The sequence below is a fragment of the Hibiscus syriacus genome, unplaced genomic scaffold (genome assembly GCF_006381635.1).
Source record: "Hibiscus syriacus cultivar Baekdansim isolate YM2019G1 unplaced genomic scaffold, ASM638163v2 tig00111540_pilon, whole genome shotgun sequence".
Taxonomy (NCBI): domain Eukaryota; kingdom Viridiplantae; phylum Streptophyta; class Magnoliopsida; order Malvales; family Malvaceae; genus Hibiscus; species Hibiscus syriacus.
In genome coordinates, this window is record NW_024063114.1 from 74009 (window position 1) to 96814 (window position 22806).

The following is a 22806-nucleotide window of genomic DNA, read 5'->3' on the forward strand; positions in this document are numbered from 1 at the left end:
GACAACATCTACTGCAGCCCCAAATTTTAGACAAAACATTAACACTATTCCCATGTTAGAAAAGCACTTTCTTGTTTTTTTCCGAACAGTTGCATGCAAATGCAATGTACAATCATGGATGACTTCAGAGATCCAAGTTATATATGTAATAGAAAAAGACTTCTTCATCCATTTTTTCCAAGTAAACTGTTTACTATGAATGGGATTCAAACGTAAGTCACGATCTTGGAAGAAACCTACGAATTCAGTAATTAGTAACCCGCGTCTTTGACAGGTTGATTAATTGGATGATTGAAATCTTCGGATCACTATCTACAACCGATATAAATATAGATGGAATTGATTGAGTGATTCACAATTCCATAAGTGGTTGAAGAATTAAGTTATAGAGAAGTCTGAAAGATGGTGAGACAACCATATCTAAAGAAAGGAACGTGGAATTCTGATGAAGACCAGAAGCTGATTGCTTATATCATGAGATATGGCATTTGGAATTGGAATGAGATGCCCAGATTTGCTGGTATGATCACTTTAATGAACAAAATGTAATCAAAAACTTTAATTTTGTCAAGATTTTCTAATTAGCAGTTGGTTTTTGATTTGTAGGGTTGCAAAGGTCAGGGAAGAGTTGCAGGCTTCGTTGGATGAATTACTTGAGGCCTAATATAAGGCGTGGAAACTTCAGCAGGGAAGAAGAGGAAACCATAATCCAACTTCAAAAGGAGCTCGGAAATCGATGGTCAACCATAGCAGCAAGGCTTCCACAAAGAACTGACAACGACATAAAAAACTACTGGAACACTCGCTTGAAGAAAAGGGTAATATTGGAGAATAACAAGTCAACATCAGCAACCACAGAAACCTATTCCATTATTGAGGAGAATTCAACTGATACTGAGTCCTCAAACCTGCTAAATATTCCTACAATGGATGACTTCCCAGAACCATTGAGTTGCATCAATACTTCACCTGAAAACAGTTATAGCATGAGGGAAACTTTTGTTTCATCTGAAAACTATTGGGATATACCGAGTTTTATGGAGCAGCCATTAATAGCACAAGGTTTCGATTGTGAAGCATTAGCAACCACAGAAAATAATTCCAGTATTGAGGAGAATTTACCTGATGTCGAGTCCTCAAGCTTGCTTAACATTCCTACAATGGCTGGTTTCCCAGAACCATTGACTTACAGTGGTACTTTTACTTCATCTGAAAACAGTTATAGCATGAGAGACACTTTTGTTTCATCTGAGAACTATTGGGAGATACTGAGTTTTATGGAGCAGCCATTAATTGCAGAAGGCTTCGATTGTGTAGCATCATCACCAAATTCTCAGTTGTGGCAAAGCCATCATCAACACTACTATGATACTGTAGATGATTTCTGGGCCAATCCATTATTTTAGTACTGCATAAACCAAGCATCCTTACTTTGTTAACACTTTGAGTGGTTATCGGAAAGAACAGTCTGCACGAATCTATAATAAAAGTTATAGCGACTTGTTTTGTTAGCGATCTCAATGGCTATCACAAAAACTATAATGATGCAATAAAGCTTGCACATATAATACAACGTTAGTTTCAGTAATACTCGCAACAAACAACCTGCTGCAGCTGCGAATTCCCCTACTCAGATAGTCAGATTCCAAAACCAGTCCAGACCCCCAGAACGTTAGGCATTCAACCCATTCTTTAAGTTGTAATTTTAGGTTTCGGTCAAGCGATTAGGTAGGTTTTCCAGTTTTGTAATCTGTGAATAAGTTTAATTAAAACTAGTTAGATTAAGTTGTAAATGGGTTTAATTAGTTGGTTTGGATATAGATATTAGTATAGGGTAACTTATATAGAGTTCAATTCTAAATAGGTTTTGTACATGAATAAATTTAAATCAAAAATTAAATTTGGATCAAATCTTAAACAGGCAGTGTTGTGATTTCATTGGCTATTTATAATTAAATTTAAAAATCAAATCTTCTTAAACATCGACTGATAATATACTTTCTGTTTAGGGTACTGTTTTTAAATTAATCATATTATTAAAGTGTTATACATAGTAAAGTAGTATGATAATTGCAGACGTATATTGTCTCATAGTATGCTTCTTGTTCTATTTTTATGAGAAAAAGGAAACCCTAATCCGAGTAGTATAGAAACTTAGTTATATTAAAATCAGATTAAATTAAAAAAAAACTTATAAATTACAATTCCTCCTTACATTGCTCTGCCATTATCAAAGAAACCCTACTTTCAGCTTTAGATATTCTTCAGATTTAAACCCTTGTGCCCTTTATCTTGTAAAACAATGAAGCAAGAGCTTGATAAACACAAGTCAAAAGTTATCGATAATGACGATAATGGAGAGGATCGGTTGACTTATGAGGTGTACTCTGCTGCTTCATTCCTTATTCTTATGAAGCATGAAAAGTTAGACGAACGAGCTAAATTAACGTTAAATAAGAAGAAAAAATTGTTTCTTGGAGGCCAAGGCAAGCAAGAACAAGAGGAAGAAGCGAGTTCAAATATTATTGTTGGAAGAAACAAAAGAATCTTGGACGGCTATGAACCCCCGTTTATCCCTCCGATAGCAGCTCTCGCCGGTATCATCACCGAATGTAGCAAGCCTCACCAAAAGCGGCTGACGGAGACCGACTTAAAGAGAGATCAATCGAGGTTGCTTTTGTGCAAGGATCACGTCAAAAATTTCATGATACCATCGTTGAAAGAAGATGAGAATGTTCGAAACGGAATCCCGGTGATGGTGTTCGATTCAGAAGGGAACGGATACAACATGATATTCAAGCTCTGGGGTTCGAATATGTACGTGCTTACTTCTAGCGGCTGGCTATCGTTTTGCAGACAACATAGGCTGGAAAAATATGTGGATATCGTCACTGTTTGGATGTTTCGTCATGGGGTGAAACATAACCTTTGCTTTGTGATCACCACAAGAAGGTCGCCACCGTCACCGACAATCGGCAAAGCCGAAGAATTGCATAAAAGATCAAGAAAAAGGCTACGAGATTAGAATTATACTGCAGGGGGCATGGATTTTTGGTATTTTAGACTGATGGAAGTTTTGAGTATGCAAAAGCAATTCTTTGCCGTCCTCCACTTGTATCGGTGCTTTGATCGAGGTTATCGGTAGGGAAACGCATGTTCAGAGACGGAAAACATATACAAGAACTTATTATAATTGTTATATTTTTCTTCTTTATTTAAAATTTTGTTAAGTATAATTTTAATAAGATACAATTAAATGGTTAGATTTTTATATTTAATATTTTATCACTAATAAAATTGTGGCATGTCTTAAAATAAAATAGAAAATCCCAACTAATTAAATCAATGAACGTGCGACATGTTATAAAATAAAATGAAAATTATTGACTAATTAAATTCAAGGAACCTACATGAGTATTACTCAAAAGTATATGGTCTTGTTTAGATGACAAAATATTATAAATATTTATTTGAATAAATTATAATACTTTAAGGGGTTTTCAATATAGAAGTCAGAAAATTCTTTCAATAATAATTAATGAAGATATAAAGATAAATTTAATTATTTTTAATTAATTATATATATTTTTTTATTTTTAATTAAATTTGATTATCATCTTTTTCGTATTACTCAAATTTAGGGGTCGTTTAGAATGTTGTAAAAGTGCTTTTGATTTAAAATTCCGTTTGGAACGCAAAAACATTTTCAACTAAAAATTCAAATTTACAACTTGATTTAAAACTTGATTATTGAGAAAACAAAAAAAAACTTAAAAAAATTATGCTTTTATGTTACTATTTTTAATATAAATACTTATTAAAGCATTAATTTTTTTATTATTATTTACATATTATCTCATATAATAGTTTATGTATACTTTAAAACAGTTCGTTTGATATAAAAATGAATTTTTATAAATCTATGCTTAAAGTTATAAGAAGAATAAAACTTCATAAAAACAATTAATATTTTTTTTTGTTGCCTTTCCGGTTCTAAGGTTTCGCTTGACTAATCCAGACCAACATTCGTCGCACACCTAGTTTTGGTAGATAAGTCTTCTAACAGATATTTTCTGCATACACAAAGACTCAAACTTGAGACATTGCTTAAGCTATATCAAGTCACTTACCATTTGAATCAACCATTGTTGGTTAAAAAAAATCATATTTTTTCAAAATAAAATATATTATTCATTTTTATTTTAATTAAGTAATATGAATAATTAAAAATTACCAAATAAGCATAATTTATTAATAATATGTGTATGTTAAAGTATAAAATAATAAAATAACACTCCAATCAAGCTTAGCCTAAAACAACTTCACATAATCTTCCATCGAATTTCAACGGAGTTCATTTTAATGTTCATGTGACTTCTCGATTACTTTGGTGTGTGAACTTATATGTCTATTACATTCTTCAAACATTGGTGTCTTAAAAAATTCAATTAACTTTCCAGCTTCCTAGGAAAAAAATTGCAAACAGTTATGAATTATTAGATTTTGTTGCATTAAAAAATATATTTAAAAAAAATTATAAGTAGAGTATACAATTATTTTTTGTTAAACACAAATTAGATCTTTAAATAAATAAATTTTCATTCATTATTTAAGAATTAATATAGAGAATATTAAAAGGATAAAATCATAATCATATAATATTTATTTTTATTTATAAAAGCATATTTTAATAATTTTAACTACATTCACATTCTATTATTTATGTTATCAACTCCATCGACTATTTAATTAAAAAAAATAACCATCAACCTTAGTCTTTTATAATTAATTTTAAATTGATTATTTACTTAATTCCTAGCATGTGCAACAAAAAATATATATTTTAATAATGCCAGCACCCAGTTTTAGACTGACGATGATATTAAGCAAATATGCCCAATCCCATGCTATTGGTGGAATTAGAAAACACCGATCAGAGCCAATTTTTTCCAAGTAAACTCGTCTATCCTTGGTCAATTCAAACATATCTAGGAAGGATCCTACTTACTAATCTTCGGCTTTGACATATTATTTACAACCGATATAAATAGAGACGGAATTAACTGAGAGATTCGCATTCCATAAGTGGTTTAAGACATTCAAGTTCCACAATGTCGAAACGAGATTTTGAAAACAACATCATATTTAATTATTCTCTTTTTGATTAAATTTTAATTAAAACAATGCGATTTTAGAAAACCTCTCGTTTTGAAAATTTTTGGGATTTCTTAAATAAATATGGTTCGAGGAGTCGCCATCAATCCTTGATTAGGGCTAGGGTGTGATTGGGCACCCAAAAATGTTGTCATTTTAAATAAAAATTTATTTTAATTAAAACAACAAATTGAGGTATGTGTTACCAGAAAATGAGTTCGAGAGTCGGTTACGCATGAGGAAGGATTAGCACCCCCACAGCGCCTAAATCGGTACCTAGTCGATTAATTAACGTCTTTGCAATGAAATTTACAAATTCAATTTTAATTTGATTTATGATCCCCAACAAAACAACAACATACGAGTTTTACAATATTTAAAAGCACCAAAATAGATTAAATTAAAATTACTCAGCCATTAGAAAGATAAATAATATTCGATAATTTAAAAATATCGAGACAAGATCTTAGATAAGTTCTAACTACATTTTCTCAAAAAATTTAAATAACCGAATATTTCCTTTTCTTTCGTTCTCAAATTTTAAAGTGATAAATCAATTTTTAGGTGTCACTAATGGGATATACTTCTAGTTTAAAATTGTCAAAAGCGGATATCTAATCAGTTAAGACCACCCACTTAAAACAATTTTAAATTAAAAGGATATTATCCTTAATTCAATTATATAAATATGTCGAGTTGTGCACATGAATATAACATGCAAAGTAAATATAAACAAATAATTTAAAGGAGGAAAATATTTAACGAATGACTAGATTAAAAGAGATATGTAAAAACTAATTCTAAAGAGTAAATAAATACAATTATGCTAAAATCAAAAATACAAATTTAATTAAACTGATAATCATGAATAAAATTTTAACAAATTAAATATTAGAAATGTTAATTAATAATATAATTAATCTAGGAACTAAAACACAATCTGGCAAAATTACAAGTTCTAAAAGAAATAAATAAAAATAATCTAATATTAGACCGAAACAGCTAATTAAACAAACAAAAACAAAAAAAAGACAAAGATCTCACATTCTAGGCATTAAAATTGTAATAAATCCGAGACACTACACTAGACTGAAATGAAAACTAAGAAAATGTTATGCCGAAAATGTAACATCACAGAAACATAAAATAACAGAATCCCAGGACTAAAATAGAACATGCGAAAATTCAAAGATTAAATCACATTTTCGAATATCTCAATCTGAGGACCAAAATATAGGGAGTCAAAAATGATTAGACCTAATATACTAACAACCCTAAGGTCACGGTGGCTTAACCTTAATTTACCCTAAAGCTATAATATAAATCCTAACTAAAATAAGAAACCTAACATAATTCTAAACTACCAACCCAGCCGCATCATCATCTCCACACTCCATCCCTCTCGGCCTCTCATCAATCGAGCCTAATGAAGCCGGCCAACGTTCAAGGTGGTTCCCTCCTCTCCATTCAACACATGCCACAATCGAGGAAAAACGACCACCGCGACCCTCTACCGCTCATCTAACAAGGTAAACACTTCTAACCATTTGTATTTTGCTCTTCTTGATTAACTAATTTCACACAATATACTGGAAATTGAAGTAATCAAAGTGAAACAAATACCTCTAAAGATTCTTTGATTGTTATTTGCTTCGTAAAAACAGGGAATCACTTACATTAATTGCTTTAGTTCAACCAAAAAAAGGGGTAAAGATCGAAAAGCCCTTTACAAACTTCTCTCGTTTTTTTTATCCTTGAATACCATCTGCTCTTGATGATTTTGCTTCCTCCACGTGATCTCCCCTCTATATTGTTTTCTGCTTGCGTGATTCCTTCTGTTCTCAATGACCCCCCTTTTCTTCCTGTTTTCTCTTTCTATTTATTGCTCGAAATCCCATCAGTAAAAATAATTTCACCCTTAATTGACTTTTTTTTAATAATATGCTGCCCCACTGCCTTGAATTTGCTGATGGATTAGGTTTGGGTAGGTGGAATCTGTTTTTGACTTTGGCATGTGATTGCTAGATGATTTGTGCAGCTTCAATGGTGGCATGATTGGCGGCCTCATTCACGCAGATGGGAGCAGTAGTGAAGCACACACATTTCTGGTGGCTGGCCGGTTGGATCTTGTAACCTGATCTGGATCCGGGTCTTGGGCTTGAACCATCTTGTAATTGGGTTGATATTTGTAATTGGGTTTTGGGCCTGTAAAATATAATATGTAACATTAATAATAGTAATAATAATAATAATAATAATAATAATAATAATGTATTATAATATAATATTTATAATAATAATAGTTATAATAATAATAATAATATAATATTAATATAATATTTATTACCCGGACAAAAACGAGTGTCTACAACTGCCCCTATTTGCCAATTCTTTTGTTAACAAGAATAGGGCAAAGAAAAAAAGACAGTGCGTTTTTGTCTAGTTATTTCTTCGTGCTTTGAAACTTGATGAGGGATTTGCTCCCTCTTCTATGAACAATCTTCGACCAGCGGGTTCGCTCTCTCTTGCTTCAGGGAGTGTAAAACTCAAACAATCTTCATAAAACGGGTCTGTTCCCTATTCTTTCAGAGAGTATAGGACTCGATCTTCAACAAACGTGTTCGTTCTCTATTCCTTCAGAGAGTATAGGACTTGAACAACCTTCAACAAACGTGTCCGCTCCCTATTCCTTCAAAAAGTATGGGACTCAATCTTCAACAAACGTGTATGCTCCCTATTCCTTCAGAGAGTATAAGACTCGAACAATCTTCAACAATCGTGTCTGTTCCCTATTCCTTCAGTGAGTATAAGACTCGAACAATCGTGTATGCTCCCTATTTCTTCAAAGAGTATAAGACTCGAACAATCTTCCACAAACGGGTTCGCTCCCTCTTTGTTTTAGGAAGTATAGAACTCGAATAATGTTCTACAAATGGGTTCACTCTCTCTTTCTTTCAGGAAGTATATAACTCGAATAATCTTCTGCAAATGGGTTCGCTTCCTCTTTCTTTCAAGAAGTATAGAACTCGAATAATCTTCTGCAAACGGGTTCGTTCCCTCTTTCTTTCAGGAAGTATAGAACTCGAATAATCTTCTGCAAACGGGTTCGCTCCCTCTTTCTTTCAGGAAGTATAGAACTCGAATAATCTTCTGCAAACGGGTTCGCTCCCTCTTTCTTTCAGGAAGTATAGAACTCGAATAATCTTCTGAAAACGGGTTCACTCCCTCTTTCTCTAGGGAGGATGGAACTCGAACATCTTCTTCTTACGGGTCCGCTCCCTCTTTCTCTAGGGAGTATAAAACTCGAATAATGTTCTGCAAACGGGTTCGCTCTCTCTTTCTTTCAGGAAGTATAGAACTCGAATAATCTTCTGCAAACGAGTTCGCTCCCTATTTCTTTCAGGAAGTATAGAACTCGAATAATCTTCTGCAAACGGGTTCGCTCCCTCTTTCTTTCAGGAAGTATAGAACTCGAATAATCTTCTATAAACAGGTTCGCTCCCTCTTTCTTTCAGGAAGTATAGAACTCGAATAATCTTCTGCAAACGGGTTCGTTCCCTCTTTCTCTAGGGAGTATGGAACTCGAACATCTTCTTCTTATGGGTTCGCTCCCTCTTTCTCTAGGGAGTATGGAACTAGAACATCTTCAGAAGACGAGTTTGCTCCCTCTTTCTCTAGGGAGAATGGAACTCGAACATCTTCTTCTTACGGGTCCGCTCCCTCTTTCTCTAGGGAGTATGAAACTCGAACATCTTCTTCTTACGGGTTCACCCCCTCTTTTCTAGGGAGTATGGAACTCGAACATCTTCTCTTGCTTCACTACTTATTTATGAAGGCTTATAGATGATTTGTTTCGCTACTCTTTCGTGAAGGCTTAAGTTTGATTTGCTTCGAAGGTCGAACCTGAAAATCAAACATTATCAATCATGAATGTATACTTGAAGATTTGAAAAACATTATACTAAAAAATTTAGAATTTAAGAGAATCATTTCGAATCCATTTCTCTTGTGAGACCTTGTCTTGCCACAACTAAATTCCATAGTCTACCTTGACTTGACTGTCATTTGAACATCTCCCTTCCTAGGACCTTGAATCGGTTAATGACTATTCGCGAGCATTTTCTTTTAATCACTTGATCATCTTCCTTGTACTCGAGAACTTTTCGATTTCCTTTCACATCTGATAATCTGATGGTTTGCTCCAACACTCTTCTGAGAAGGCTTAAAATGGATTTGCTTCACTACTCTTCGGTGAAGACTTAAGATGGTTTGCTTCACTACTCTTTTGTGAAGGATTAAGATGGATTTGTTTCACCACTCTTCAGTGAAGGCTTAAGATTGACTTTGCTCCAATCTCATATGTGCAAGTCATTCCAATCGATCGATTCACTTCTTCATATACAAAAATCTTTGTTTTTCTTCTATATCTGATGGTCATCACTTCAGAGTAATGATTCTTCTATGGATTAGACCTCTCTATTCTTCAGGGTATGTCTCTCTAAGAGTGATTCCTTGCATTTGAGGTTTGAAATCTTCCTTTCAATCGTCGGGATTTTAACATCTTGTATCTTCTCTTCTCACTGGAAGATCTGTCAAAATCATGTGTTTATGCATTAACCACAAATGCAACTCAATGTATCAGTATAATGCATTTTCTTTTATGCAAAAATGATGTTTTCATGAATGCATAAATGTTGATTCCTTATTTGTTTGACTTCAAAGTGGCGAACTCAGTCTTCTTATACTTGATCATTCATTTCCAGAGTTTGCTTTAGATATCCACACAACAACTCATAATTTCCAACTGACATTTTTGAAGAGCCCTCTGATCTTCTTCTATCGCATTTGTCTTCTGTCTTCATTTCAGAGAAAATGTTTTCTCTCTCAACTTCTCGCTATGGTCATAAACATGATCGTGTTGCCCCATTTTTGGAGACTATGTATATGACTGTGCCAAACTCCATAAAGATCAATAGGATAACAGCATCTATTCTAATTTAACTCTTGCAGCACATCCCAAAGAGGATCTACCCCAATTCTTTATGTCACCAAATCATTTCTCATTTTAACCTTGGAGTTGCATAAGACAACCTTTATCTTGGGTAATGGAAACAACACATGATCACAACATTGATTTAGCATCATATTCACTGGTTCGTAAAATATTTAACAACACATTCATCTTTTCACGTGGCTTCTGCCCATATCTTTCAACCAGGGAAGCTCTTTGTGTAGCACTCAGAGTTTTCGCATGGTATTACAAGGATATCAAAACTCAGTGGAAATTAAAGTGGGATACCGGCTTGCCCACATTAATGCATATGAATTCACAAGAGTAATGCAACTGATGATGGACAAAATGATCATATACAATAAACTCCACTGTCACTGTTTCACCATTTTCACTTTTCATACATTTCTATCCCATTGAAACTACTTGTTCATTCAATGATATTTCCAAAGGTCATCATAGGCTTCCAAAGATGCCCCACATTAATACCTCTAGCTTAAACAGGACTTCACTAGTGCCCCAAAAACTCAGATTGTAAGGCTCATTCTCAATGCCTTCTTGGTCTGAATCTTGTCATCTCAACATGATGTGTGTTCAGTCGTGCCCCAACATTGTCTTATACTAGTACGGGCCCTCAAAATGCCCATCACCTCAAATTGTAAGGCTCATTCTTTATGTCTCCTCAGTCTGAATCTTGTCATCTCAACCTGATGTGGGTTCAGTCGTGCCCCAACATATCATAACTTGAATGTTCTCATTCTGGTGTCTCTACACAGTAGTGTTGTCAAATAGTTTGAGGGCTTTTCTTCATGCTACTTAAGAAATGATCAACCATTCTAACACAATGTCTTGCATTTTCATTCAGGCTGAGATATATGCCCCTTTCAAATATGGTGAGCATCTATTTCTTTATAGGTTACTGATGACAGCCCAAGAAAGTGTTATTCATCTATTCTGATTTCTTAGACCATCTGCTTTACAATCACAGAATGCTTTATGTTCTGGCATCGCTTATTCTTCCTGACGGGTTACTGACAACGTCACAAGGAAATATTACAATTTCTTTCTTCATCCATTCTGATCTCTTGGACCGTCTGCTTCAAGGTCGCGGAATGCTTCATGTTTTGGCACCGCTTATTCTCTTTCTTCCAATAGAGGCATAATGAGCCTCACCAGCTGCAAGGACTTTTCACGTTTGAAACTTGTCCTATTTAAAAATGTTTTTATTCCTTTTCTTATTTTTAGGGAATGGGAAAAATTTATGAATAAATTTCAAAAATGTTGTCATTTTCTCCATACTCACAATCAAAACAAATTGTAAAACAAGAGTTTAATGAATATCAAATAAGTCAAATTCTCTTTTAATCATTCAAAAATTATATACATTTGAAAAGAGTAAAGATTAATACTGACAAAAGACTTAGGCTAACTTGGGAAGGAAATGTGTTTCAGGTTAGCTTCTTGTATCCTTAATTATGGCATTTTATTAATCTGATGAAGCAACTATTTTGCTTCTCTTCTGGAAATGTTCATTGGTTCTGAGCCTTCGTGAGCGCCTTTGGACTGTGCGATGCTTTATCAGGAGATGTATAAGATCACCCTTCTGTACAGTAGTTGACAATCTTTTGTGTTCGAGCTGCCTTTTCAGGTTTTCAACTCGAATTCTCCTTTGGTTTCAAGACGCCATCTAAAATTTTACGTCTTGAACCCTCATTTTATATTTTTTCCTATCATGCATTAAATATTTTATTTTAAAAAACTATTTACAAATACAATTAAACCTGAGGGGTGAAATTAAATTTGAAGATAGTCTCTCCACTTAGAAATCCATGTATGATTAGAAGGGACTTTTCAGGCACATAATGTAGGCCAGGGCTCATGGTTATGAAAGAAATGGATAAATATGCTCAAACAAGTGTTTAAGGGTGATCGAACCAAGGATCAATTCGTTTTGCTGTCTTCAACCTTGCTCTGCCTGATTTGAATCTGCTCGTGCATCTTCTATTCTTCTTTTTTCCTTCAATGTTTCACGATAGACTTGAGATGTTTGAACCGCTCGTCTTGAAGTTTTAGGTGAGTTTTCTTTCTTTCTTTTTTTTTCATTTTTTCATTTCCAATTTTTTTCTCTTTTTTCATCTTTTCTTTTCTTTTTCTCTTTCTACATTTATCTTCTTTCTCTTCATTATGTAACTCAATTTGATCTTAGAGCACTTTGTATTTGGTCTGCCTCATGGTGTCATGACTTGCTTCTGTAGCAAAATTCGGACTGATAATCTTCACTCGTGCGAGCAGATATTATTCACCTTTGCCCCCCCCCAGTGTGGAGGGTGATCCTTGGTTTGGGTTGAATCCGAAGAAAAATACTATATGCTCAAAAGGGAACAAAAAGGGGTATATATACATATATTTGAAGGGATAAATGAAACAAAGTCGTTCATCATCTCATACATGGAAGTCTTCGTAAAAGAGGTATCCCCAGGGGGACGTATATTCAAGATTAACCTTATTTACGTGAAAACAATATAATTAATGCATGATAGAATTATTTCAATGATTTTCTTTATTTATTCTTCTTCTTTGTGGTCCTAGTATGCCCTTGATCTATTACGCTCCATCTTGTCTTTCTTACAGGAAAGGTCATCGTCATGCCCCCAGGATTTATTGAGGCTGGGGAAGTGATGCCAATGTTTAGTCTCGGTGTTATTTTGGGTAAGGAACCCAACAACGGTTCATTCGGCTTTAGATGGGATATGAAATGTCTAATCTTGCCTCTTGTCAAAAACATATAATTAATGAAGTAGCAAAACAACCTTTAACTCATTTGATATTCAAAGAATTACAAGATTAAAACTTGATTCATTGCTCACGACCTTTGGAAAATGACGTAAGTTCATTTTAAAAATACTTTCAAAAAGTTGAGAAAAACGACAAAAACATGTTCAAACAAGATGTTGCAAATGACAAAAAGTTTCTTGATGAACAAAATGATTTTTGCATAATTAGGATGCCCCATTATTCTTCTGATGCAACGGCGTTTAACTCGATCGGGTGTTATACATTTGGCTCTGGTGCCCCACTCGAGCTCGTCATCCATTGTTTCACCAATTCCTGAGTTAGTGTCCCCTTTTCCACAAGCATCTCTATCTCCTTTAACAGCGACCTACAATTTCCTGTAGAATTCCCCAATGCCCCTAAGTGAAAATCACAAACACTAACTTAATCATAGCTGTGAGCAGAAGGGTCTGGTTGCACTTTCACTGGCCTTGGTGTGAGGTATTGACCTTTAAACAAATGGGGATATAAATCTGAGATAGAAGTTTGGGACACTTTCAAAGTATTTTTCAATCTCGGGACTTTCTTTGGACGACTCGAGTAACCTATTGCCCATTCTCTTTTGCGGTTGTAGGAGCTTTGATCCTGACATTTATTACAACATCAACTTTCGCCTTTTGATCGGTTGGGCTCTTGAGAACATCTTTCAAGTTTCTTTTGATGAATTCATCTTCAATTAACTCTTCAGCCATCATAAGATCCTTGAAGCCCTTTGTCAAATTTCCCAGCATTAACTCAAAGAAGGAGCTGGGAGAGAGTCGTGAAACATACATGATATTTCTTCTAGCAAAGGAGGCTGAACTTGTGCTACCATTCTTCTCCATTTTGGGGCATATTATTTAAAGCTCTCAGTAGCTCTCATCCTTATCCTCTGAAGGTAATGACGTTTTAGGGCTAAGCCTTTAACATATTGATTTTGCCCCAGAAAAGCATCATCTAGGTTAACCCATGTCTTGACCTGATCTCTATTCAAGCGGCTATACCATACTACAGCTGGCCCAGCAAGACTATCATGGAAGAAATGAATCAGCAAATTATCATCATTTAAGTACTCTTCCATCTTTCTACAAAACATCTTCAGATGAATTAGGGGACAACTAGTGCCATCATATTTCTTAAAATTAGGCACCCTAAATTCATGTGGAATGACCAAATCAGGTACCAAACTGAGTTCTCTAGCTTCTAACTCCTTGTGGGAGGCATTAACAACCTTCATATCTTTAATGGCTTCACTCAACCACTTGAATTCGTCTTCAAATTGCTCAAAATTGACAAGACTCTTCTCTATGTTTGAGTTAGATGCTCCAAGGCAAATTATCACTCTTGATGTACCAGTCTGATGAGATTGGTGTCCTTTATCAGCGATTTCCTCTCTACCAACAACATTGGTTGCCAACACCTGGGTTATTTGATTCGATACACCTTGCAGGGAACACAACGCTTGATTCTTGCTATCTTGTGGTAGTCAACTGCTTTTGTAACTGATCTTGTGATTTCTCATTAGATTGCTCCATTGCATCTATTTGTTTGTTCATGATGATAAGGAGTAGTATGAAGAATGATCTTGTTATTACTATCACATAATCTTTCACCAGTTATTTCCATGTTTTCATGAAAAATGCTTAAATAAATACATGCAATGCAAATGAAAATGCTAAATGCAAATGCAAAAGGTGTTAATTCCAAAAGTGACCACCATAGAACAACCTTCATTTAGACAACAAGATTTCATTACACCATGTAGTCAAAATACGATTGTGATTCTTCATCTCTCCATTTCCTTGGGTCGCACTCTTCATGGAATCTGGAATTGCACCTCCAAAATAGTCGGTGTATTTTATCATCCTTGATGATGTCGGACATCTCTAAATTGAATCTTGGAATCTCTATCTTCACTTTCAATGCAAAGTGGTCTTCATGTCTTTGTGAAGGGTCTTCTCGTCCTTGGTATTACTGCATCTATCTTCTGAGGGAACATCTTCGGCCTCCGCTCCTTTGAAAAAAAGTCTTGATCAACTTCAAACTTCATTCATCAGATGTCTTTCTTCATAGATTGGTCTTCAATCAGTTTCAGATTTCTTCATTCATCGGATGTCCATCTTCATGAATCGTTCTTCAATCAGGTTCAAATTTCTTAATTCATCGGATGCCCTTCTTCATAAATCACTTGAATGTCTCTGGATATCCCAAATTTTAGTACATGGTTAAGAATTTCTTGCCTCATTATGATCAGCCTTCTTATTTGTCAATCACTTGCGAATTAACACCTTTAAATGACATGAAGATGCAAATGCAATAAATCCAAAATAAAATAGACATAAAACAAAAAATGGGTTAGTACACATAATATAAACAACAAAATGATGAGTATTGTAACAAATAAAACCTACCCTCACATGCTGACTACCCAATCATGCTTAGTAGATCCTACCCAACATGATATCTACCCTCATGGTTTGTCATTCAACAAATCCTAACCGCATGATATCTAATTTGCATACTTGTTCGAGAAAATAAACCTAACCACATAATCTCTAGTTCGCATGCATTTAGTTCGAAAAATGAAAATAAACGACCCAAAAAGCTTTTCCTTATGTACTCTCCTCACGGGGCTCTTAATGTTCGGGTTAGGCTTGACCTAAATTCCGGCTCTATGTTTACTATATGCTGGGCTCAGTTCTAAAGCATTAGGTTCTCGAATTATCCTTGTCGGTGCCCCCTTGGGCTGTCGAACCCTTAATCCTGGCCCATAACAGGCTTTAGGGGATTGAGTTCAATTCGAGGGAACACACCTCCTTATGTCCGTGCGGAGGTGAATACCATCACGAGGACCATAAGGTGTGAGCTCCAGGAGTGATCCACTATCCCATGCGGAGGTGAAAACCACACGAGGGAGTAGTCTCTCACTCATACTTAAATAGGACAGAGCGGGATTTTAGCTCCTGTTATGCAAATGCAACTGTGCAACGTGTGAGGAAAAGAAAAAATAAAACACACATATTCACAAAACACTCAAAAGATCAATCACCTCATGCACATAATTAATCTAAAATAATTAGCAAACAGATCGATACAACTATTTATTCGTTAATAAAATTCTGAACAAACAACATTAAAACCAAATAGGGGATCAAAAACCAAATTAGAACGAATTTATAACTTTCAATAGCAAAGACAATCAATTAATCGATTATAAGCCTGACTCTCTAAAAAAAGTCCCCAGCGGAGTCGCCAAGCTGTCGAAACAAGATTTTGAAAACCACATCATCTTTAATTATTCTCTTTATGATTGAATTTTAATTAAAAAACAATGCGATTTTAGAAAACCTCTCGTTTCGAAATTTTTTGGGATTTCTTAAATAAATACGGTTCGAGGAGTCGCCACTAATCCTTGATTAGGGCTAGGGTGTGATTGGGCACCAAAAAATGTTGTCATTTTAAATAAAAAATTATTTTAATTAAAACAACAAATTGAGGTCTGCGTTACCAGAAAATGAGTTCGGGAGTCGGTTAAGCATGGGGAAGGATTAGCACCCCCACAATGCCCTAAATCGGTACCTAGTCGATTAATTAACGTCTTTGCAATGAAATTTACAAATTCAATTTTAATTTGATTTATGATCCCTAACAAAACAACAACATACGAGTTTTACACTATTTAAAAGAACCAAAATAGATTAAATTAAAATTACCGAGCCATTAGAAAGATAAAGAATATTCGATAATTTAAAAATATCGAGACAAGATTGTTGAAAACATTTTGATATTTCGATATAACAAATTAAGTTAAATGAATTTTAAGATTTTCCAATTTTCTAAGTATATTCGATATAATTATTCGAATATCAAAACATTACTCCAAATATTTCAAAAATCATTTTTAATCCTTACTTAAGTGTAAAATTAAGTTTTAATCTTAAAACAATTTCAAAATAATTTTACAAAGTATTTCGAACCATTTCAAAGCCAAAAATTCCAGATTGCTCAGAGGGAACCGATTCCCCCCTGAATGGTTTGGCTCCAAGATTTCCAGAATGCTCGGAGGGAACCGATTCCCCATAGGGGTACCGATTCCCCCCTATTCAACGGTCGAAATATTTGAATTTTATACTTAGGGAACCGATTCCCTATGAGGGGGTACCGATTCCCCCCACGCTCCAAGCATTTTTATTAAATGTTTTCACACTTAAACGGCTATATTATCTTCACTAATCATCCCCAACGTTCAGAAGTGATTCAAGGTGTATTTAAGCAAGCTTAGAAGCCATTGATCAAAAACAAGAAACATCAAGCAACTAGAATCAAGAGAGAATCAAAGAGAAAGCATCAAACCTCAAGTTTGAGCATTTCAAGCCTATTTTTCATTCAATATTCATTTTGCTTTCAAGAACACTTATTGTGCTCAATTGTATTCATCTTTGAGTGTTCTTTCTTTGTTCTAGAATTGTGCAAACAATCTACCTTGTGAGGATTTCCTTGTAAGTTTGCAAATTTGTATTGTTCTCTTTGGGAGAGAGTTTTCTCAAGAATTTAGGATATAATTCTTGAGGGTTTGTAAGGTTACTCTTTGTCCTCAAAAGAAAGACAAATTAGTGAATTTGTGGAAAATCCTTAGTGTGGATAGCTAAGGTAGTGGACGTAGACTTTGATTGAGAAAGTCGAACCACTCTAAATCGCCGTGCAAATCTTTTCAATTTTCTGCAAAAGCTTCCACCGAAATTTTTATTGCCAATTCACCCCCCTCTTGGCCAATTCTGTCGATCGATTAACTCAACAATTGGTATAAGAGCCTAACTCATTTGAAGGTTTAATCGCCTCTTGAGTCGATTCGGGAAGAGTTATATCGATAATCAAAGTCATCAATGGCCTCCGCTTCAAACTTCGACTCCGGTCTCGATTCGATGCCCGTCAACAAGCCTCCTTTCTTCAATGGGGCTAACTATGCCTATTGGAAGAATAGAATGATGTATTTCATTCAAGCAAGTGACATGGGAGCATGGAATGTCGTAGTAGAAGGATACATCAAGCCTCTCACTCATCCAGGATTATGGAGTGAAGGAGAGACAAAAATGTTCTAGCTCAACTCCAAAGCCATCCATATCATTTTTTGTGCTCTTGGACCAGAAGAATATGGAAGAGTTTCTTCTTGTACAACCGCCAAAGAAATATGGGACAAACTTCAAGTCACTCATGAAGGTACCAATGAGGTAAAGAAATCTAAAATTAGTATTCTAACGCATAGCTATGAAAATTTCAGGATGAAACCAAATGAAGATATCAAAGCTATGACGGATAGATTTTCAACGATTGTCAATGGTCTCAAATCATATGGAGAGATCATTTCAAATGAAAAGCTTGTGAGGAAGTTAGTCTACTCCCTCCTAAAATCATGGCAATCAAAGAAGACGGCAATCATCGAGTCTAAGGACCTAACATCCTTAACTCTTGAAGAGCTAATCGGTTTACTTCTCACCCATGAAATGATGCTTGAAGATGAGGTGGACCTTGATAAGATTGAAGAGACACCAAAGAAGAAGGAGAAGAAGAAAAACATTGGAGTTGCTCTCAAATCCACAAAAGATGAGAGTGATTCGGATGAAGATGACGATGACGAGGAAATGGCATTGTTTGCCAAACGGTTCAGAAAAATGATGAGACCTTACCGAGGAAGAAAATTCAAACGAAATGAAGGCCTCAAAAATGAACCAAAAGAGAAGGGCCCAATCATTTGCTATGAATGCAAAAAACCAGGGCATGTCAAATATGATTGCCCACAATTGAAGAGGAAGGGTCAATCAAAGAATAAGCACAAGGCTCATGTAACTACATGGAGCGATGAAGAAAGTTCCGATGAAGAGGAACAAGAAGTAGCAAACTTGTGCTTGATGGCATTCGGGGAAGATTCTAAGGTCACCTCTAACTCATCTGATTTTGATGATTTATCTTATGATGAGTTATTAGAGGAATATAATGGGTTGGCTTCGGATTATGAGAAATTATTTTTAAAATATAAAAATGATGTTTCAAAATTGAAAAATGAAAATAAACTCATATCCAAAACCAACAACGATCTTGAAAGTAAAATCAAAGATTTGCAAATCAAACTAGAAGAGTTTGAAAAGAAAAATTTAGATTTGCAAAATTTACTTTCAAAGGTCAATGATGATCATCAAAAGAAAATTGATGATCTTAAAACTTCTTTTAATAAAGTTGGAACCAAACATTTTGAAATTGGAGAAAATTCGAAATCCAACTTTGTTAGAAAAAGTTTTAAAAGCTACAATCATAGAGGTCCCCAAAGAGCCTCTAATGGGAAAATCGTTAGAAGAATATAGGTTCCTAAAGAACTCATTACTACTAAAGATAAGGATATCCTACACAAATGGATACCTAAGGGGACTAGAATTTTGGAAACTAATGAATATGGACCCAAAAGAATTTGGGTACCAAAAATTAGAAATTAATCTATGTTTGTAGGAAAATGAGCATTGCTACAAGGCACGGGAAACAAATTCAAACTCATGGTACCTTGATAGTGGATGCTCAAGACACATGACCGGAGACAAAAGCCGATTCATTAAGCTTAACGCCAAAAATGGAGGAGAAGTGACTTTTGGTGATGATTCAAAAGGTCACATTGAAGGTATTGGTACTATTGGTAATACCTCTTCCATACAAATTAAAAATGTTTTATATGTGAATGGATTAAAGCATAATTTATTAAGTATTAGTCAATTTTGTGATAAGGGATTCAATTTCATGTTTGATATTAATGGTTGTAAAGTCATTGACATTGCATCTAATCAGATTATGCTTGTTGGTCATAGAATAGGAAACATATACATGGTGCATTTAGATTCTATTGATATGACTAATTTGTGCCTAGTTGCTAAGGATGAACATGATAGTTGGTTATGGCATAGGAGACTAGGACATGCTAGTATGAGTGTTTTGCAACGGCTAATTCAAGGTGATTTAGTTCGAGGGTTGCCTAAGCTTAAATTTGATAATGATAAAATCTGTGATGCTTGTGCTAAAGGGAAACAAAAGCGAGTTTCTTTTAAATCCATTAATGACGTATCAACTAGTAGAGTATTACAATTGATCCATGTAGATCTTTTTGGGCCAACTAGGACTACTAGCTTGGGTGGAAAACAATATGCATTTGTCTTGGTAGATGACTATTCTAGATATACTTGGGTTCTATTTTTTAAGTACTAAAGATGAAGCATTAGAACAGTTCATCACATTTTCAAAAATAATCCAAAATGAAAAAGGTTACTCCATAACTAGTGTTAGGAGTGATCATGGTACTGAATTTGAAAATCTTGGATTTATTGATTTTTGTAATTCTATTGGTATTAGCCACAATTTTTCAGCACCTAGAACCCCCTCAACAAAATGGAGTTGTTGAGAGGAAAAATCGAACTTTAGAAGAAATGGCTAGAACCATGCTTTGTGAAAATAATTTGTCAAAATATTTTTGGGCGGAAGCCACAAATACCGCTTGTTATGTTGTTAATCGAGTAATGATTAGGCCAATTTTAAAGAAAACTCCATATGAAATTCTCAAAAATAAAAAGCCTAACATTAGCTATTTTCATCCTTTTGGATGTAAATGTTTTGTTTTAAACAACGGTAAAGAAAACCTTGGCAAATTTGATGCTAAAAGTGATGAAGGAATTTTTCTGGGTTATTCCTTAAATTCTAAAGCTTATCGAGTATTTAATAAAAGAACTTTAGTTGTAGAAGAGTCTATACATGTTGTTTTCGATGATAATCCCCTTCCGAGGAAGGATTCTTGTGTGAATGATGATGTAGGTGTTATAAATACAAATGATGTTAGACATGAAGTTGGAGAACCATCATCAAAGGAAGAAATGAAAAATGAGGAAACTCATGATCCTCTTGAGAATCCAACCATTGAAGAAAGGGAAGTATCTTATCCAAGAGAGTACAACTATGTCAAGGATGGTGAGATTATAGGTGATCCATCCAAAGGGGTAACAACTCGATCTTCTCTTAGAAATATTTGTAATTATGTTGCATTTATTTCTTGCATAGAGCCTAAGAATATTAAAGAAGCATTAAATGATGAACATTGGATTATGGCTATGCAAGAAGAATTAAATCAATTTGAGAGAAGTAAAGCATGGACATTAGTTGAAAGGCCTAGTAATAAATCTACTGTAGGTACTAGATGGGTATTTAGGAATAAGCTTGATTAAAGTGGTAATATAGTGAGAAACAAGGCTAGACTTGTTGCTCAAGGGTATACTCAAGAAGAGCGCATAGACTATGATGAAACATATGCTCCCGTAGCTAGGATGGAAGCAATTAGAATGTTATTAGCATTTGCATGTTTTCATGAATTTAAATTATATCAAATGGATGTTAAAAGTGCATTTTTAAATGATTTTATAAAGGAATAAGTGTATGTGGAACAACCTCCAGGTTTTGAAGATTCAAAATTTTCGGATCATGTTCTTAAATTGACAAAAGCTCTTTATGGTTTAAAACAAGCTCCTAGAGCTTGGTATGAAAGATTGTCAATTTTTTAATTGAAAAAGGTTTTTCAAAAGGGAAGGTTGACACTACATTGTTTTTAAAGCATAAAGGTAAAGATTTATTAGTAGTTCAAATTTATGTTGATGATATAATATTTGGTTCTACTAATGATATTCTTTGCCAAGAATTTTCTAAGCTAATGCAAAGTGAGTTTGAGATGAGCATGATGGGGGAGCTCTCATTTTTCTTGGGACTCCAAATCAAGCAAAGAAAAGATGGCATCTTCATTAATCAAGCTAAGTACGTCAAAGATATGCTCAAGAAGTTTGGACTGGAAAATGGGAAACCTCATGACACTCCAATGAGCTCTTCAACAAAGCTTGACTTAGATGAAGGAGGTAAATGTGTAGATGTTAAATTATATAGGTCAATGATTGGTTCTTTGCTTTATCTAACTGCAAGTAGACCGGACATTATGTTTAGTGTTTGCTTATGTGCTAGATTTCAATCATGTCCTAAGGAATCACATTTACTAGCTGTTAAGAGAATCTTTAGATACCTTAAGGACACTCCTAGTTTAGGACTTTGGTATCCTAGAGACTCTAGCTTTAGCTTGCATACTTTTTCTAATGCGGATTATGGAGGATGCAAATTAGATAGGAAAAGTACCTCTGGTACTTGCCAATTCCTTGGAAATATGTTGATTTCTTGGTTTTCAAAGAAACAAAATTGTGTTGCATTATCTACCACTGAAGCTGAATACATTTCAGCTGGTAGTTGCTGTGCACAAGTTTTATGGATGAAACAACAACTTTTTGATTATGGAATTGAAGTAGGTACTATTCCTATCAAGTGTGACAATACTAGTGCTATTTGTCTCACTAAAAATCTCATCCAACACTCTAGATCTAAACACATTGAAATTAGACATCAATTCATTAGAGACCATGTCACTAAGGAAGATGTAGTTCTAGAATTTGTTGATACTTTGCATCAATTAGCGGATATTTTTACAAAACCCTTAGATAAGGAAAGGTTTTGGACACTTAGGAGAGAATTAGGTTTAACTGACCTATCTTCACTTAGTGTTTAAAATAATTCAACACTTTTAATAAATACTGAAAATGCTCATAATAGTAATTTTTGATTGCATTCATTGCTATTAGTTAGGGGGAGTTTATGATTCTTGATGAAAAATTTATTTTATGTTCAAATATCGATTAAAGATTAATTTAATTGTTTGAACATAATTATTTTTCAATATATGAGTTGCCAATACCACTAGAGAAAATTAATTTAGC

At 34.4% G+C, this 22806-nt stretch overlaps 2 protein-coding genes across 2 annotated transcripts; both read left to right on the forward strand.

Moving 5' to 3' along the window:
• Positions 1 to 254: 254 nt before the first annotated feature.
• On the forward strand, positions 255 to 1406 carry LOC120164590 (MYB-like transcription factor EOBII). The gene is made up of 2 exons (XM_039174283.1): positions 255 to 520; positions 607 to 1406. The coding sequence occupies exons 1-2, from the start codon at positions 403 to 405 to the stop codon at positions 1404 to 1406; spliced, it is 918 nt and encodes a 305-aa protein (XP_039030214.1). The 5' UTR covers positions 255 to 402.
• An 896-nt stretch (positions 1407 to 2302) lies between these two features.
• On the forward strand, positions 2303 to 3025 carry LOC120164591 (putative B3 domain-containing protein At4g03170). Its single transcript, XM_039174284.1, has one exon. The coding sequence runs from the start codon at positions 2303 to 2305 to the stop codon at positions 3023 to 3025; it is 723 nt and encodes a 240-aa protein (XP_039030215.1).
• Positions 3026 to 22806: the final 19781 nt, after the last annotated feature.

What these genes read in the sequence shown, in the direction of transcription:
- LOC120164591 (XM_039174284.1), top strand. Translation starts at nt 2,303, where the DNA reads ATGAAGCAAGAGCTTGATAAACACAAGTCAAAAGTTATCGATAATGAC.
- LOC120164590 (XM_039174283.1), top strand. Translation starts at nt 403, where the DNA reads ATGGTGAGACAACCATATCTAAAGAAAGGAACGTGGAATTCTGATGAA. An exon ending in TGAGATGCCCAGATTTGCTG is followed by an intron (nt 521 to 606) that starts GTATGATCACTT and finishes TTTGATTTGTAG; the next exon opens with GGTTGCAAAGGTCAGGGAAG.